Below are 19,786 nucleotides of genomic sequence, written 5' to 3' on the forward strand. Positions count from 1 at the left end.
TTTGTTTTTTCACTTTTTGGGGTTGGGGAGACAAATATAGTCTGATTTTTCTACAAGGCAAAGGTTAAGGAGCAGAACCTCCCTCTGGGCCTCCATTGCCTGCTGTCATGTGTGAGATGTGGACTGTTGGTGACTTATGCTGTACTTATTTCTGTATTTAGGTTTACCACTGCTTGTTCAAAGAACAATTGCTAGGACCATTGTGTTACAAGAAAGCATTGGCAAGGGTCGCTTTGGAGAAGTTTGGCGAGGGAAGTGGCGGGGAGAAGAAGTTGCGGTGAAGATATTCTCTTCTAGAGAAGAACGCTCGTGGTTCCGAGAGGCAGAGATTTACCAGACTGTAATGTTACGCCATGAAAATATCCTGGGCTTTATAGCAGCAGACAACAAAGGTCAGTGGTGTTTCCTTTCTCGTGTGCGTGCGTGCGTGCGTGCGTGCGGTGTCCGCGTGTACTTGTGCAGGGGTACATGCATGTGGAGGATGTTGGGTATCTTCTGCAATCACTCTTCACGTAATTTTTGAGATAGGGTCGCACTGAACCTGGAACACATCTGTTTGTCTAAACTAAACTGACTTGCTAGAAGCCTCAGGGATCCATCTGCCCAGCACTGGGATTACAGGTGTGCACTACCACATCTGGATTTTACCCGGATGCTGGGAATCTGAACTTAGGTCCTCATGCATGCATGACAGATTCACCAGCCACCAGTTGAGCCATCATCCCAGCCCCATTTCCTCACTCTTAGTGGAATATAACAAAGTCTCAGAGAGTTTTGTTACAGAGATGACTACTACAAACTATCAGATTTGTGAGAAATGAATATTTGAAATAAAAGTAAGATCAGTGAGGTCAAATACAGTCTTTTAGAAATAGGACATTCTTAAGATTTTCTTCATGACAGTATGTTTTAAATATTGTTTTGTGTGCCACTGTGCACATGGGGAAGTCAGAGGACAACTTGTAGAGTCTTCCCCCTACCATGTGGGGTCCAGGGATTGAACTCAAGTCATCAGGATTAGATTGACAGCAAGTATCTTTGACCACTGAGCCATCTTGCAGGCCCATGACAGTATATTTCTAAATCTTTTATTGATTTATAAAATAGAAAAGACCTATAAAAATACTGTTTACTTTTGTTATTTTAAACCGGCCATTAGTTGAGTATAGTCATAAGATAGAAGGAAAAACTATAAACTCTGGTTGTTAAGAATTTGAAGTGAGGCCAGTAAGACATCTCAGTATAGACCAGCACTCCTACACACCTCCGACTGCTGTGGTTTGTAGGACATCTCAGTGTAGATCAGTGTGGTTACCCCCACCTCCCACCCCTGCTCCAGCCAGTACTGGCATTACTAGGACACCTCATTACAGGCCATACACACACACACACACACACACACACACACACACACACACACACACACGCGCGCGCGCAGTGGTGGGTTACTAAGACATCTCAGTCAGATCAGCCTCCCCCATCTCACATCTGTGGTTGGAAGCACAGGCTCTTCCTTGCACATACTGGACAAGTGCTTTACAACTATGCTGCATTTCCATTCACAATGGCCTTATTTTTGAGGAGAGTAAAAATAGTTTGTCAGTGTATTCTGTTCTGACCTGGTAGGGGTTAAATACTTCCCCAGCCCTGTAAGAAGCTCAGGTAAAGCCATATCGCCTTGCTTCTGGAACCACATGAACATTACAGGCAATGTAGCTCAGGTGTGAGATAGAGCCAGGCACATGCTCAAGAAGCAAGGAAGCTGCATCCATAGAGTCAGAACAGAGGTGACTGCCAGCAACAACCTTTTTCATGGCTTCTTCTTGGCTTCAGTTAATACCTTTATGCCACAATTCCTCCTCCAACATCTGTTAGGGACTTAATATTGTGACCCAATTCCATCCTAACCCCAAATCAAATGTACTTCCTGCTCTCTTATAAAAAACAAGTAGCAGGGGGCTGTAGAGATGGTTCAGAGGCCAAGAATACCGGCTGCTCTTCTAGAGGACCTGGGTTCAATTCCCAGCACTCACATGGTAGCTCACCACTGTCTGTAACTCCAGCCTCAAGGGTTCACACAGACAGAGATACAGGCACACCACCAGTGTACTTAAAATAAAGATAAATAAATCATTAAAAAAAAAAAAAAGAACAAAACCTACAACAATCAACAATGACTGTCATGTATGTCTTGGTAAGACCTGCAGGAGGCCATCTTTCCCGTCCTCTTATGTCAGGTGACGTTATAAGGGTGCTTTACTTTTTTGTTTGTATTGTTTTTTATTCTGGTTTTTTGAGTTTATTTATGCCGTGCCATTAGCCTTAGAGGCTGCATTACTTAACTCACCTTGTTACTGTGACAAAATAACTTCTAGGAAGGAAGGCTTCCTTTTTGGCTCATGATCTGAAGGTACAGTCCATCACGATGAAAGGCATGGTGACAGCAGCATGAGGCAGATGGCCACACTGCATTAGCAGTCAGGAAGTAGAGGGCCGCATGCAGCCCCCCTTCTTCCTACGAAGACAACCGTGGGATAGTGCTGTCCACCTCACAGACACAGCTGGAGGGTTGTCTGTGAAGCAGTCTAAACTACAGTCAGGCTACCTATTATAGAAGCTGAGTCTGATGGGTTTTATTGGTGTCACAAAATACACACTAGCTGTCTTGTAAACGTCTTGGGCTGTCACATCAGGAGGCGTATGGTGTGTGCTTGTGGTGGGAACAGTAATGGATGGATGGTAGACAGTGATTCCTAACAATCCAGTATCTAATTGAAAAACAAGTAAACAGAAGTAGCATTCGCAGCTTGCCTACATTCCTGGCTCTCATTTTCTTCTATTTAGACACTGTCTAGCTCCCTCTCCCAACTCTTGAAATAATGCTTTTTTTAAATTGTATTTTTGTATTCTGTTTGTCTATCTATCTACCTACCTGCCTATCTATGTTTATCTGTCTTTTTTTGAGACAAGGTTTCTCTGTGTAGCCCTTGCTGTCCTGCAATTCACTCTGCCTCCACTGCCCATCTCTTTTTTTAAAGATGGCAGCAGCTGCCTTTGAACTCATGATCTTCCTCACTCCGTGCCCCAGTGCTGAGATTATAGTGTGTGTTCCTATGCCAGTTTACTCTTATTTCCTACTATTTGCTTATTTTCTCAATCTTATTCTTTTGACTGATTTGTAAGAAGGTTCTGATTCTACAAATAGTAGTTTTTCCCTTAAAAGGCTTATCCAAACTTGTGATTTCAAATTCTACTATGGTGGTGACTCATTTGCATTTGAAGCCTAAACCTCAAGTTTTATGCAAACCACCAAACCTGTGGTGCCCTGAGGTGTCATTTGTTCAAGCAGCAGTCAAGTGGATGCTGTCATCTGGTGGTCACAGTCAGAACTGACTGACTCCTGGCTTTCTCCCATACCTTCTTTTTTCTTCATTAGGTGATAATGGGCAGAACTAGACTTTCCACCCCATTTCTTCTCTCTCTCTCTTTTTTTAAAAATCTTCATCCTTTTGATCTGGTTAATTTTGCCTAGGCCAGCCTTAAACTAAAGAAAGTAAAAAACTTATTTTTAATTATATGTATGTGACTGTGTCTGTTCGGGTATATGTGATTGAGTGGGCTGGAGTTACAGGCAGTGTGAGCCATCTCCACCCTCTGGGTTCTGGGAACTGAACTCTGGTCTCCTCAAGAGCAGTACACGTTCTGAAGTGCTGGATCTCTGCAGCGCCCTGGACAGCTCTCTTTCACCTTCTTCCTCTCTGGTTAGATACATCAGGACATCTCCCCTTGCCTGCTGAGTTCTCTATCTGTTGTGTTTTTGAATCTTTCAGAACACAGTTACAGTTAACAGACATGAGCTAGTGATGTATCCATACCAAGAAAAAGACTTTAGGGAATACATGAAGAATAGTTAAAAAAGAAAAGGAAAGGGAAAAACAACAACAAAAACAAACAAACTAGTATCAGTAATCTCTTAAGTTCTTTTGGAGGTTACAAGAAATACTTGCATGGGGCTAAAGAGTGACTCAGCAGTTAAGGCCACTGTCTGTTCCTCTAGAGAGCCCAGGTTCAACTCTGAGCACCACACGGTGGCTCACAGCTGTCTGTAACTCTAGTTCCAGGGGATCAGTTGCCTCTTTCTGGGCTTTATGAACTCGAGGCACACAAGTGGTAAACAGCCATGCATGCAGCAAAACACTCAAAATAAAATTAAAAACCAAAAAAGGACTCTCCTCCTGAGTATAAAGTCCCTTGATCTCCCCACCTGTTTCTGTCTCTCTCCATCTCTCTTTCTCCCTTTCTACCTCCCCACCCCCATCCCCGCCCCCTACCCCCCACCCCCCACCCCACCCCCACACCCCACACCCCCCCACACACACACATACCCCACCCGTCATTGTTTTTGTTTTTTCCAAGACAGGACAAGGCTTCTTTGGCTGTCCTGGAACTCACTGTACACCGGGCTGACCTCCACCTTAGAAATCTACCTGCCTCTGGCTCCCAAGTGTTAAAATTAAAGACATGCACCACAATCTACAAAGTATAGGTCTCATTTACGTTTTCTTTTGTATATAGCTAGTAGAGAACAGCACATTTTAAGTTCTAGTGTGGCAACCATTGTATTATTACCTATGTTAAAAAGAAATCTACTATCTTTACATCTTAAGAGTCTTCAAACTTAAGTTGTTATTCTTGTTGTATACAAGAAGAAACATAAACCCATTAAGTAATGTGTCTGGGGCTGGAGAGATAGCATAGTGGTTAAGAGCACTATCCGTTCTTTAAAGGACCTTGGTTCAATTCCCAGCACCACATGGAGGCTCACAGCTGTCTGTAATTCCAGTTCAAAGGTATCTGGCACCCCCATATCAATGCACATAAAATAAAGTTAAATAAATTATTATTTTAAAAAAGAAAGAAATATGTCTGAGTCTTTGCAATCAATAGTACACAGACCCTGGATTCCTGCTTGAGTCAACATGACTTGTTTTCGTTAGGCTTTTATATTATTGTGGTTAAGTACCATGACCAAAAGCAAATAAGGGTTTACTTCAGCTTACATATCACAATCACTGTCCGCAGGAACTGAAGGAGAGGCCATGGAGGAACAGATTTATGTATTTGTTTGTTTGTACTGGCTTGCCCCCCACCCGCACCCCATGGCTGGCTCAGCTTACTTTCTCTTAGCACCTAGGACCACCAGCTTAAGGGTGGCACTGCCTAAAGTGAGTGTATCCCTTACCTCATCATTCATCAGTCAAAAAAAGTGTACCCCAGGCATGTCCACAGGCCAATTTAATGGGGACATTTCTCAGTTGAGGCTCCTTCTTCCCAAATAACTAGCCTGAGTCAGGCTGAAATAAAACCCAGCTAGTACTTGACTTAAGGCTCTGTCTTTTACTGGATTGTGTTGTCTGTTGTTCTCCCATCTACTAAGTTAAGCAGCATTAACTAGACGAGTGTTGCCTAGGAGCCTAACTGACATCCTTATTACATCTCAGATGCGTGAATCCGCTTACCAAGGAACTCACATTCCAAGTTGTTTAGGTTCCAGATCACCCTGTGTGAAACCAGGTTGAGTCCTAGTCTCTTCAGCCTTCTCTTCTGACACATCAGTTCCTGTCTCAGCATCAGAAGTATTGCTGTTCTTGTTTTTCTGAGGTAGCAACAGTGATGTTATGATCATCTTGTCTAGCATCTTTGAGAACTGTACAGTCTGTCACTAAAGCTTGTCAGTTCTCACCAATGCTCAACTCATTTTTTCACATGCTATTGCAGCCACACTAAGGCCATGCTGGGCTCCCTGGATGTTTCTCATCCTCACTTCCTGCTGCTGTTCTTCCTCCGCAGCAGCATGGAGCACTCACTAATGTGTCCCAAGTACCTTTTAGGCACTAAGGAGTCTGAGCTCTGCTGCTGTCTGTAGGATGAAGAAACATTGTTGAAATATGATTCCTTTTCTCTTCAATGGAGTAATTTAATCCTTGCTTTATCTCAAGAATAGGGGGTACACTCTGAGGGTATGAACTATATGCACATAAAAGTGTAGTAAAACAATATAAGAAATTAATGGACACTTAAGGTGGCATCATGTTGTAGTTGTGAGATCAAGATTGATAGGGAAAAGTGGTAACAATTTAAGTAAGCTGTAAATGTTCTGCAGCCCAACTGAAATAATGTATATTCTGATTTGCAGACAATGGTACTTGGACTCAGCTGTGGTTGGTGTCAGATTATCATGAACATGGATCCCTTTTTGATTACTTGAATAGATACACTGTTACTGTGGAAGGGATGATCAAACTTGCTTTGTCTACGGCAAGTGGTCTTGCCCATCTTCACATGGAGATTGTTGGTACCCAAGGTAAAGCTTTCTGTAGTGCTGTTATTTAAGCTTAAGTTCCTGTGAATATAATATATATTCAAAACTTGAAATTAACTGGAGATATGTAGTGTTTAAATTTTTGAATGTTTTCTAGTGAAAATATAAGAAATCACCAGTGCTAGTGGTGGCACACGCCTTTAATCCTGGCACTCAGAATGTAGAGACAGGCTGCTATCTGTAAGTTTAAGCCTGGTCTACAAAGCAAGCTCCAGAACAGCCAGGGCTGTTACCTAGAGAAATCCTGTCCCAAAAAAGAAAGGAAGGGAGGAAGGGAAGGAAAGGGATCTGGAAGTTTACTTAGACATCAACAGACAAACCAACATTTTCACCTTAGATTTCTGTTGTCTAAAGATTTAAGCAGAATGTCTTCCCCTTGGCACTGTGAGTCACGGAGGTTAGTAATAGTTGTTATAGGTGATGTAGCTCAAGTGCCTTCACACTGGTCAGGTGAGGCTTTTGACCTAAATGCCTAACTTTTGGGTTCCTAGGAAAGCCAGCTATTGCCCACAGAGATTTGAAATCAAAGAATATCTTGGTGAAGAAGAATGGAACCTGCTGTATTGCAGACTTGGGACTTGCTGTGAGACACGATTCCGCCACAGATACCATTGATATTGCTCCAAACCACAGAGTAGGCACTAAAAGGTACACTTAGAAATAAATGGTATTTAACAGTGCCTGATGTCATCTTCTTTTCCCCCCTATTTTCATACCTGTATCTCTTCTGATCAGATTTGGTCCTTTATTAGACTGTTGACAGGCTTTTAGGGTTTTTTCTACTCTGAAGCCTACTTACCTAACATAAAAATGAGCCTATTAATAGGGCAGCTCTTCAAAAAACTGTTATCATTAGCTACATTAATTGTAATAACAGTAATAACTAATAGTAGTCTATAGCATGCTTCAGTTTCTAGACTGTAGCAAGCCTGTTTCCATATTTTGTGTTGTTTTCTTTAGAACATTTGTGTATGCTGTCCTAAAACATACATACTACACTGTTCTCTTAATATCTCTCCATATCTCAAGAAGCATTTTCTGGCTTTCAGGACTATGCTCCTGGCATAGCACAATAAGTGGCTCTTTGAGGCACTTACTGTAACTATGTTCTTGCATATGTTCTAACTGTCCATTGATGTGTCTGGGTCTCTGTATTACATTGGGTTGCAAGAAACTTAAGATCAGCCTTGTGTTTCAGGTATTTGTTGAAGTGCCTAATACACTTTCATAAATATTTGTTTCATGTGTCATTACTGTTAATTCAGATGAGAAAACCGCCTTGTGAAGGTAATGTGACCTACTTCACGTGACAGATGAGCTGAGATGTTGCACTCAAAGCCTTATTTTGTTTAAAACTCAGGATACAACATTTCTTAAGAACTAAGGCCTTGAACTTGGAGAAAGCTAGCAGCTTAGGTTGATCTAAATTGTACTTACAGTTTCTGGATTTTGTGGGGACTTGCACAACTCACAGCCGGCAAAGTGAGCCACAGTAGTGGTCTGCAGTACCTTTAACTACAGCAGAGGTTTAGAAACTTCAGAGCCAGGCAGTGGTGGTGCATGCTTTTACTTCCAGCACTTGGGAGGCAGAGGCAGGCAGACCTACAGAGCTGTAAGCCAGCCTGGTCTACAGAGCAACAGGACAGCCAAGGCTACACAGAGAAGCCCTGTCTTGAAAAACTAAAAACAGAAGGAAGGAAGGAAGGAAGGAAGGAAGGAAGGAAGGAAGGAAGGGAAGGAAGGAAGGAAGGAAGTTCAGAACTGGCTAATTGGTAATGTAGCATCATCATGACTGACATTCCTTTTATCATTTAGTTTGTCCCCAATAATAACTCCCTTTCCTCTTCCCCTTTTCATACTGTTTTGGTGAGAAGGCTTCCAGATTAAAATAGGTCGTCCCTAAATAGTACATGAGGGTGGTGTACATTAGGGTGTTTGTAATATTGCCACAGCTGTTCAATATGTGTCTTTCATAAACTATGATCAGAAGGCAGCTGGCATGAAACTGCCATTTCAGCATTTCATGGGATTTAGTCAACATCGTTACCTTGCGAACCAGTTTAGATACTTAATATTTTGCTTGGGTCTGATATGATGTTAGTTATGTGATATTTTATGTGCATATCTGTGTATAGGGAGGTGTCTGAAAGGACTGACTCGTGTTAACCTCAGTAAAGGGATGATTTTTTCACCTTCAATGTACTTGGAAAATTGCTTGTTTTGTTTGGTTTTGGTTTTCAGTTTTTCTAGACAGGGTTTCTCTGTGTAGCCTTGACTGTCCTGGACTCAATTTGTAGACCAGGCTGGCCTCCAACTCACAGAGATCTACTTTCCTCTGCCTCCCCAAGTGCTGGGATTATGGGCCCAGTGGGATTTTTTGTTTGTTTGTTTTTCGAGACAGGGTTTCTCTGTGTAGCCTTGGCTGTTCTGGACTCTCTTTGTAGACCAGGCTGGCCTCGAATTCACAGCGATCCACTTCCCTCTGCCTCCCAGGTGCTGGATTTTCTTTTTTTTAAATAGGAATGTGAATCTTTTTTTAAAAAACAGCAGAACCACAATAAAAAGAGAAAAAGTTTATTGGGTTTGGTAGTGTAAATCTTTAATCCAGGCACTTAGGAGGCAGGGGTAGGTGGGTCTCTAAGCTACCCCAGTCTACATAGTAACTTTTCTGGCCAGCTAAGGCTACATAGTGAGACCCTGAGTCTGTGTTTTTCCCAGAAGGAAAAGCAGTATATGAAACAGTTCAAAACTAATATGCTTTATAGTTGACAAAAAATGTTGTCTTCTCTTTTAGATACATGGCCCCTGAAGTTCTAGATGATTCCATAAATATGAAACATTTTGAATCCTTCAAACGTGCTGACATCTATGCAATGGGCTTGGTGTTCTGGGAAATTGCTCGACGCTGTTCCATTGGTGGTAAATCACTATTTTCCCCCCAATAGTTTGTCATGAGAAGTTAATCAAGAACTGTTTTCTTTTCTCTTGATTGAAATTCTACAGTCAGTAGTCTGACAGGTGACCACTGAGAATGCCAGAGGGAACAAAAGATAAATCCTGCCAACACACAACTTTATCTACCTGCTTCTGCTGCTGCTTTTAGTCTCAGACCGTGTCAAACCTAGCCCCTTGTTGTCTTGGATTATAGTTATTTGAAAGGCCATTTGAGAAGCTGTTTTTAGTATGGACTCGGCTAAAACAACTTTTTTTTTTAAGATTATGCTTGTTTTTCTGTACTTGATTGTTGAAGATCCATATAATGATAATGGCATTAACATTGTATATTTTTTAGATAAGTTTGTTATAACTTTTGGGTTGTATTAGACTGAGAACTTACCAGTGTGTGCTCAGAACACTGTCTCTTAGGCTTAGGAATCTGGGCTGAGACTTAGGACATCAAGGGTTTTAGACGTTGAGGCATAGGGTATGATTGTTATTGCAGCAATGTTATTAGCAGGATATATAATTAGCAGCCACAAGCAGACGAAGGGATTTGTACCATAAGCTAATCCTGTGGGACTCAGATCTCCTTTTGAGAGTATATCCACGTATCCAGTGGGAGACTGCTGTCACAATAAGAGCTCATCTTCTGCCTAAGAGAGTTATAGTAAAATGTCAGCCTGGTCACCATAGTACACTAGGCTCAAAGGTGTCTGTCTTTTGCTGTGACTTAATACTCTGAGAAGGTAGTATAAGGGAGAAGGGGTTATTTTGGTGCACAGTTCAGGCTGTAGTCTACATACAGGGAAGTCACATGGCAGGAACCTGAGGGAGCTGGGCACGTCACATCTACAGTGAAGCAGTAGAAGCAGCAAGGGAAGCTGGCCTCGGCTTGTTTTCTCTGTGTTGTACACTCCAAGACCTCTCGCCCAAGACATACTCCTGCCTGTTATTAAGATGAGTCCTCCCAAGTCAGTTCTGTTAATCAGAAAATCCCTCACAGGCATGCCCAGAGGCCTGTCTCCCAGGTGACTCTAGATTTTGTCAAGTTGACAACATTATCCTTCACAAAAGTTCAGGCCCAGTGGTAACTCAACAGGGTGCAGTTGATGCAGATGGGGTGAGTTACAGAAGCTGGGAGCGCTGTTCACCTACTGATATAATGATGGGCCATAATGAGCTTCTAAGTAATCCTTCCAGTGATTTGGCAGGAGCCGATTAAATTGGATTTTTTAAACCAATACAGGAATTCATGAAGACTACCAGCTGCCTTATTATGATCTTGTACCTTCTGATCCATCAGTTGAAGAAATGAGAAAAGTAGTTTGTGAACAGAAGTTAAGGCCAAATATTCCAAACAGATGGCAGAGCTGTGAAGTAAGTGTTTCTTTTTGATGCTAGGCTGTTTGCTAAACTATTTCTACTTAGTAGGCAGAAATTCGTTGGCACTTTTCTGTAAGGAAAAATGCTAGGAGTCTTTTACTTTTTCATAAACTAACAAGTAAAAATAGAATAATTTGCTTTTCTTAAGACTATTGAAAGGGCCACTTGCAGTGGTCATTGGCATGCCCGAACATTATTAGATCTGTCAAATGAAGTCAAGTGCCTGCTACTGACATGAATGCCTCCCTCCAGCCAGTGCACTCACAGTACTGTGACGGACACTGGGCAGGAATGAGGAGGCCTGTCAGTACCAGCTTGGCTCCCATTTCAGACTCAGACATGGCTAGGTTGCATCACTTCTCTGGAACTTAGCACCCCTTTGTAAGATGAGGACCTAGGGTACGACCATTGCAGAGAGCTGTAGATGCATGACATGACCTGTGTTCCTAGGGCTGCTCCTCAGAAGGAGGGAGTCTGGGTATATTACTCCCAGCTTTTACAGAATGTTGTAGGAATTCATTCGTAACTGTAAATTCAAAGAAGTCATCAGACAAATTTTATTAACAGCTGTTACTGTTATATAAGTGCATCAGGGTGTGCCTTCCAGATTTGAAGTTTCATAGTTTAGATGAACTTTCAAAAATAATGAAAGAGCTGGTGTCAGTGTCACCTCTGACATGGCTGTGCTCTCTCCCGCCAGGCTGTGGCTGAGTTGGTAGACTGCAGCCTTAGTACACCAGAGGCTGGGGATTACTCCCCAGCACCACTTTAAGCCAAGGTAGTGGTACACAGGCCTGTCATCTCAGTATTCCAAAGGTAAAAGCAGGAGACTCCAAAGTTCAAGCTCACCTCCAGGAGTTCCTGGGCAACATGAGACCCTATCTCAAAATAACAACAAAGTTAGATTTCTTAATGGGGCCCCAAAGAATTGTTCTAAGGTGGTATTTTGTGATTTTGGGAATGTCCTTCTTGTAGTATGGTCATTTCTACAAAGGTCTACTGTGCATTGTTAGAAAATTACCAAACATGCATTTCTAGTGTTTAAAAAAAAAAAAAAGCACAGGTGGAACACATACCTAAATGTTAATAACAGATTACATGGGGGAAGTGAAGTTAAAGAGAAAGGATGTTTTTCTTAAGAATTTTGTTAAAGTTTAAAAAAAAAAAATAGTATGACACCTTAAGCAAACAAAATGTACAGACCCAGAGAAGACAATTCTATGTGCCCAGAGTGTGATACAAAGGGTGTGCTAATTTAAGGTTGTCTCTGGGTTTGAGAGCACAGACTTGAAGTACTCACACACACATTTAATAGCTGAAGCAGTTTAAAGACAGGCGGCTTTTAAGCAGGAAGCTGTGGGTTAACATAAACATGTGCAGCTCACAGTTACTATTATGGGATGCTGACTAATGCTGTTGCCTCCATTGTTATTTCCTCAGTTAACGTTGAGAACATGTGCGTTCTGTAGCCACTCTTAGGCATGTTGATTAATGCCATAGCTACCATGGTATTTTCTCAATTTGGTTATTAGTTTTCTGTATATTTATTACTATTTCAAGTTTCTGCTTTTCTAGGGTTTGAAAATCTTAGTTGAAACACATAAGTATGGAACTGATTAAGCTTGCTGGTAGAGGCCTGTGATCCCAGCTGCTCAGAATGCTGAGGCAGGAATGTCACAAGCTTGTGTCCTGCCTGGCCACAGAGTACAGCCAGAGCGTAGGGCCAGCCTTAGTAATATGGTGAGACTATCTAAGTAAAAACTGAAAAATACCCTAAATGGTTCAACATACAGCTTATGCACTGAAGTGCCTACTAGTGTGTGAGGCCCTAGGTTCAGTCTGCAGTAAACATGCATAGGTGTACACACATATACCCCAGACTGCTCAGTACATACATGTCTCTTCCAGGGCCCCTGCTGTTTCTGGGCTGGACTGGTTGCTCTCGGGCTGCTGTGGCTTCTGTTCTGGATGTCCTTCTGCTTTGTTTGTTCGCTGGTTTCCTTCCTGGGCCTCCACTTTCCTGTCTGTTAGTCCTCTCTGTCAGGGCTCTGTTCAAGTCAGGCGTCTCCCTTCCTACCGAGAGTAGTGCTTTTCTCCCTCCCCTCTAAATTGTTCTTCTTGGCGTTTACCACTCTAAAGGTCTGTATTTCACAGTAACGTGCTACTTTATCTCTAGAGTGCAAGCTCTTGAGAACAGGGATTTCATAAGTTTGTTCACTGCTGTGTCTAACACACCTGCAGAATCGTTTGTTAAATGATAGGCATTCAAAAATAGTTGTTTAAGTGAATGTGTGCACATGCACTGGCACATGCCTTTTAAATCCAGAAGCATGTATTTTCTAGGAAATACTCCTGAAGTAATCTTGTGTAGTCTCCCATTTCCCTTTCCTGTCCTTCTTCACCTTTGATTATCTTCTGTAAGACTGCCTGCCCTCCCACTTAGTGGAAGATAAGCTTCATATTTCAGTTCAGTTTTTCCGTGTATATTCTCATTCTCCCTCCCTTTTCCCTCTTCCCCATGCCCCCACCTTACCTTTCTTGTATTTTTAATTTCTAGAAGTAATTATTTGTTCTCTGGATGTTCCTCCTCTTCACCCACAGAGCTTTGTTAGCCTGTCACTAGACATTTGAGGAGTGCTGTAGTGTGAAGTACAGGGCTGAAGGGAACGCTGGGAGAGAGTAAAGTAACTGAGTATGAACACTACACAGAGAGAGTAAACTTAAACAAAACACAACCCAGTGAGGAATCCCAGTGTTTTGGTGGTGGTGGTGGTCCTGGGGCCTGAACAGACTGTGCAAACACTGTGCGAAGGAGCTGCACCTGCCCACTAACAGGAGAGCTTTGATCCCCTGTTCTCTGTCTAATCTTCTGTTAGTTTCGGTTTCTCCATCTCACAGTAACTTTTTTCAAATGTATGATCAGACCCTTCTCACGTTTAATGAGCGTCTGGGTGCTGATGGAATCCCTGTGCATGTGACTGGGGCCTATGGGTGTCCTCTTTAGGTGATCTCTCTGGGTTGTTTTCTTATAAAGTCACTGTTGGTCATCTCTTGGGCTGCCCAGATCTCCAATCTGAGAGTCCAGCGTGCTTCCAGTGTGAGATGCCTGCCCGTCTGTCCTGCAGCCAGTGATGTGTTCTTCCTCACACAAGCCCCTCAGGCCTTCTGCTGGGATGAAGAGGTGGCTGGGCTCTTAGCTGTGGAAAGTTCGAGTGGGCAGTATCTGGGCCCAGCACTCTGAGCTCTTCTTCCTACTTTGCACTCTGAGCGTTGCTCTGAAGTACTTCAAAGTGCAGCAGAGTTCTCACTCGGTGTCCCAGGTGCCATAGTGGGTCCTCTCTTTTGGTGCTGATTCTGGCTTCAGCTTTCTGGTGTCTCCTGAGATAGCTCCCCTGCCCACAGCTTTCTCAGCATCTGGCACCAGGATCTTGATGGAAGCTAACGTCCTCATTTGCTACTACAAACAATGCTAGAATAGGAACCTTACACAAACCATTTAAAAAGTCAGTTTTTACCAGATTAATAGCAAGTGGTCTGTATGCATTAATTATTTTTCTTATATTTTCTTGTAGGCCTTGAGAGTGATGGCTAAAATTATGAGAGAATGCTGGTATGCCAATGGAGCAGCTAGACTGACAGCTTTGCGAATTAAAAAAACATTGTCACAACTCAGCCAACAGGAAGGAATCAAAATGTAACTGAAGCTGCGTGGGAACTCTGCTCTTTTCATATCTGCTCCTGGGTGTGTGTGGAGGTCGGTTGTTCTACCTCACTGAGAACGGTGGACTCTACTTCCTCTTGCCGCAGTGGAATGTGGTCAATTGAAAGTGTCCCGGGTCTCTCTGGGCCCAGAGCAGCCGCAGGCATCCTTTCTGTGCACTGTGGATGGATGCTTCTTCCCGGACAGTTACAGAATGTTATGTAGTCTACTTTTGTTTCTGTTGACAAAGCTTGTTTTTAAAAGACGACTGCCAGCCCTTAGGAAGATGCTGTGCCGTTGACCACCTGTAAGGGGAAGGAGTGCTGAGTTAGAAGGAGCGCTCCTGATTTTCACTCCTGGTAGTACATTCTCAGAGGATTCCAAACCACTAGCGTTTCCTTGATTCACTTCGAATGTACTGTTCTATAAGTTTTCAGGATCTTAAGCTAACACTTAAAACTCTATAGTCTAAAAAATTATGACCTCGTGTAGGCGTGGGGGGCACACTTGATCCATTTATTTGTGTACTGCTCCTACTCCTGCACACTTGGAACACAACACACCTTCCCAGTGGGGTGTGCTACACCAGTAAGTGCCACTTCTGTGTCTTTCAGAACTGCTTAACATCTGTGTTAAGTCCTGTATCATTTTCATTCAAGAAGTTTATTTGTCTGGGTAACCTAAACCTTGTCTGAGTTTGTTTTTGTGGTAGATGTCATTCAGTATTTATGCCTTTCTCCTACCTAAATGTACTTGAACCACTGAGGCAGTGCAGTAGCATAAATAAGCAGTGACTGGTCACGTGGGAACCTCCCACATTGGGCTTTGGAGCTTTGCAGTTGATAAGTGTTTCCTGAGATTATCTTTAAAGTTAAGTGGCACTCCAGACATGCACAGGGCTTTATGGGTTCAATCATTGCGGCGTATAGAGTCCTTCTGAAAGGAGAGGTTGGTCCGCTGCCCTGTGAAAAGTGTGCTCTTCTGTAAGCCATTTCTCTTTCTTTTTCTGATCAAAGACAGTGTTTGGTTTTTTGTTTTGTTTTGTTCTTTCTTTTTTGGAAAGAAATTGCACTTAAAAATCAAATGTGGTTAATGTTAAGTAATAGGCCTTTTTCTAGGAAGACAGAGATAGCTAATTTGAATATACAACAGGTATAGGTGACTTTTCACATGTTATGTAGCTGTAAGTACTTGTGGATTCTATCGTGGAAAGGGTAGAGTTGGAATTTTGAGGTCTTACTACACTTTGAGGAAGGCAGCTTTTAATTCAGCCTTTAAAAAAAATCATATGTGCAGATCTTGCAACTGCTTTATTTACATGGTGGCGCTGTGTTTAGTGCACCCTTGATACTAGGAGAAAGTAGCAGCTAACAGTCATTCTAAGTAGAGGCTCTCTTCCTATTCTTGGTCATATAAAATGGGTCTTCTCACCAGTGGAGTTAGCTGGGTAAGCCTTGGGTTTCACTTCAGTGCTGTCAAGTCTTTGCGGGGCTCATATGGCTTTTATCGTCCTTTTTATCACTGTGATCATATTCTATGGGAATGTTGTCATCATTTGAGACAAGATGTTGAACATAGTGATACCAATTCCCAGATAAAAAGGTCAAAATAACCGTTAGTGTTTAGCCAAGGAGCGATTGTGACTATTGGTCTGAGGCAGCTGCACTCTGTTAATGTCTTATCTCAAACCTAGCATAAATTTGAAGACTATTTGGTCTTAAACCAAAGTAACTGTAGAATGAATGACATGTTACCTTGGCATTAGTGTCAGTTTTGTGCATTTAAAAACATCATGGGAAAAAGTGCTTAGCGTTTAGTATTTTTTTAAATATAAATTTGAGATTTTTTTTCCTGTAATTATCATGATGTTATCAGTGTAAGAAGTGAGGGTTTGTTGCTGCAGTTGTGTTGTATCACCTGCTTAATAATAAGCACTAGTGCTATGGTCAGGTATTTTGGGGCCTTTGTTTTCTGTTTTTTCCATTTCTAACCCTTTGAGATATGCTTTATGGAAATCCAGGGGACCAATGCATTTTATCACTAAAACTTTTTATATAATTTTAAGACCATACCAAAAGTTGTCTGAGTTAAAGTTGTAATACATTTCTCACTTGCATACAAGGAAATGGGTTTTTGCTGAAAACACTTTTCATCACATCAGAGGTTGAAGAATTATTATGTTGTTCTTGTCTGAGTAGATAAAATATGCTTTTGATGAATCAGGGAACTTTTTTAAAGTTGGAATTTAGTTCTCAATTGAGTTTACATGTTTGCAGCTAATTTTTTGTCTAGGGATTGTTTGATAATCCCCAGGTGGCCAATACTGAGTTTGAAAATAACTTAAAAGCTGAGATAGGTCATGGTTAGTGTAGCTATGACTATAGATAGATCTTATTAGAAAAATACATTTGTCATTTTGTAATACAGTCTGTCATTTATATTGCTTATCAAAGATCCCCCTCCCCCTTTCCAAGATGTAGTAAGGCTAAAACATATCTTCTGACAAATGCACGTCATCTTGTCAACACTCTGGCTGAGCAAGCATGAGGGAAGTGTGGCTACTGAGGCTTAGACAACTTGGCTCCCTTAAGTCCTCAGCCCTGCTTTTCCCAGTCTGCCTTTCTGCTGGTTCCTGGCTCAGAGACTATTGTCCCCCTCCCCACCTCCAGCCTTTGGACCTGGGAGCTGTTTTTGAGACCTAAAATGAAGTGGTTGATGGAAGCTGTGCAACATTCTCCCACTTCCTTGAGTCACTGGGTGGGCTATGAATGTGGGTGGGGCTGGGGATACTCTTGCTGGTAGCCCTGCTTTGAGTCCAATCTGGGCAAAGATTCAGCAAAGGTAACAGCCAAGGGGCAGTGGGAGTTGGCCTCAGACTGTGCCCCAGTAGGACAGTAAGGTGTGAAGCACTGAGCCTGTACTCAAGAAGTGCCTTGAGGCCGTGTGGTGCCATGGCCATCAAGAATTCCAGACTTGGTTCTCACTGCAGACTTACGTCGTCTTTTGACCATCCATCCATATTTGACTCTTCCCCGTGCAAATTGTCAGACATGTGAAACTAATAACAAAGTACTAATTAACATGCACATCCAGATCTGCCCAGTAGACTGAGCAAAAGCTTGTGTTTTCACTCCATGCCCTGAGAGAATGACTGTAAATCATTTCTTTGTTCCTTGTTCACGGGAGTGTTCTGGCTCCACAGTGTGGAGATTCCAGATGTTGTTCTATCACAGCCCAGCAGAACATGTTGACATGTTGAGATTCTGAAGAATAGTTCTGGAATGCAGCACAGCTTCGCGTGTTGGATGTTAAAGTGTCTGTGGGCTCTCTCGAGGAAAGCTGAGGGCTGTCAGTACATTGTAAACATTTTAAAAATATTGTCAGTAACATTCAACTTCTTTCTTAAAACTTAAAGTGGGTTTGCATTAATTCTCAATGAGATTTGTGAGTTGAATATCATGAACTGTATTTTGATAATCCCTTTTTCACATTGTGCCAATGGAATGGAGTATTTGATATTTCTTCATATGTCAAGGAGATGCTTCAAAATGTCATTTGCTTTAAACTTAAATTACCTCTCAAGAGACCAAGGTACATTTACCTCATTGTGTATATAATGTTTAATATTTGTCAGCATCCTCCAGGTTTGCAGTTTTATTTCTATAAAGTGTGAGTATTATGTTGCTAAGTTACTCAGATGGTACTGTATTGTTTATATTTGTACCCCAAATAACATCATCTATACTTTGTTTTCTGTATTTTATTGTATTTGTGCAAAGTCTTTTGACTCTGTTGGTGTGATCTCAGCTCTTTCAGATATGTACAGATGTCCATAATAATTTTCATGTAAGTTGAATGATTTTGAGAAGCCTGTGAAGAAGAGAAAAAAGCATAAACTGCATTTCCCCATAAGTTTTTAAAACTGTACATTGTATGTGTAGGAATATTCCAGAGGAACTGTAAATAGGATCTAGGGAGATGCTTAAGTTACATCCTAACACTACAGTAGAAAACGGAAGCAATGCAAATAAACTACTTTTTCCCACCAGTGCCAGTGGCTGCATTCTTTTCTGAAAAACAAACTTGAGTAAGCTCCCAAGCTCAGTCAAGTTGTCATAGAATCTACTGTTTGATGAGGTGCTGGAAGTGAGTGTGTAGAAGCTACCCTCTCTCCTTCGTGGTACCCCCTTTCCATTTCCCAAGCCAGCCACAGCTGCGGATCCTTCCCACACTTCCTTCTCTGCCTCTGTCACCTCTGTTCTGTTACCTAGCATCTGTTTCTTCTGCTTTGCTCCTGGGCTTCCTGAGGCAAATTAGGATGCTCTTCCTGGTTAGCAGTCTCCACTTCATCACAGGGCTTCTTCCACTTCAGCACCAAGGTTCATGCTGGGTTCAGTAACCAGACGGCAAGTGTGGGAGACACTCAGATACTACAATAAGTATGTGTTTTCTTTACATTAAGTACATTTTACATTGTGTAAAGCAATAGTTATAGCATTGGACTGTTGGGTCTACATCATCTAAATAGACCTAGAGATGTCCCAACAGTTCAAAGGGCCCATTGCCTTTGCACAAGACCTGATTCAGTTTTCAGCACCCACAGCAGCAAATGAGCGATTAGAAAGTGGAACAGTAGTGGAACAACCTGCATTTTATTGTAATTGCAGGAAACTCAATCCAAAAATTATCACTGACATGCATATTATTGCCGCCTAGAGCAACCACTAAAACATCTCTCAAATTTGGTTGGAGTAAAGGCAAAAATAATAATACTGTAAAAATATTTAACGTAAAAGATGGAACAGAAACAAAAGGGCTCCAGACTTTAGAGGCATTTGCTAAATAGCAGGCATGAACTAACCAGTGATTTCATTCACTCAGCTGGTTATGCTGTTGCATACCAATAATTTCAGCACACAGGAGGTAGAGGTCTGACAATCCCAAATTTGGAAAGAGCCTGGGCCTGCATGCCTCACACAAGCCTGGGCTACATAGCACTTGTCTCTACACCCAATCCAAAAGCCTTAAGTGGTGGAGCTGTCAGAGACTGTCAACTAAAGTACCCACAGGGGCACTCTTTTCGATTCAGATGTAAATAATTTGAAGGTGAAAGGGGGAAAACACATAGTAACAATAAAGATAGGGAGTCCTCTGTTAATATCAAAATGGGCTTTAAGGTAAAACTAGAAATGAGCGGAGCAGGCTAAGCTGTCTGGGGCAGAGCTCAGTGGGACTGTGCTCACCTAGGTAGTGTGAGGCCCACGGTGCTGCCAAAGGGAGAGGGCCAGGGCTGGAGAGATGTCCCAGCAGTTAAAAGGGCACTGCTTTTGCACAGGACCTGAGTTCATTTCTCAACACCCATATTGGGGGGCTCACAACTG

The 19,786-nt window shown here is 42.1% G+C and overlaps 1 protein-coding gene across 3 annotated transcripts in view; it reads left to right on the plus strand.

Annotated features, from left to right (window-relative positions):
- TGFBR1 (transforming growth factor beta receptor 1) overlaps window positions 1-18,455 on the plus strand; it is a 56,691-nt gene extending 38,236 nt beyond the window's left edge. For all 3 annotated transcript variants that reach the window (XM_084781644.1, XM_084781645.1, XM_084781646.1), the window contains exons 4-9: window positions 162-392; window positions 6,197-6,364; window positions 6,874-7,030; window positions 9,177-9,301; window positions 10,569-10,699; window positions 14,278-18,455. In XM_084781644.1, coding sequence (XP_084637770.1) covers window positions 162-392; window positions 6,197-6,364; window positions 6,874-7,030; window positions 9,177-9,301; window positions 10,569-10,699; window positions 14,278-14,403 — 938 coding nt within the window. In that variant the 3' untranslated portion in view covers window positions 14,404-18,455. The remainder of the gene's footprint in view (window positions 1-161; window positions 393-6,196; window positions 6,365-6,873; window positions 7,031-9,176; window positions 9,302-10,568; window positions 10,700-14,277) is intronic.
- Window positions 18,456-19,786: the final 1,331 nt, after the last annotated feature.

Source organism: Acomys minous (assembly GCF_964271855.1).
Source record: "Acomys minous genome assembly, chromosome: 1".
Classification (NCBI taxonomy): domain Eukaryota; kingdom Metazoa; phylum Chordata; class Mammalia; order Rodentia; family Muridae; genus Acomys; species Acomys minous.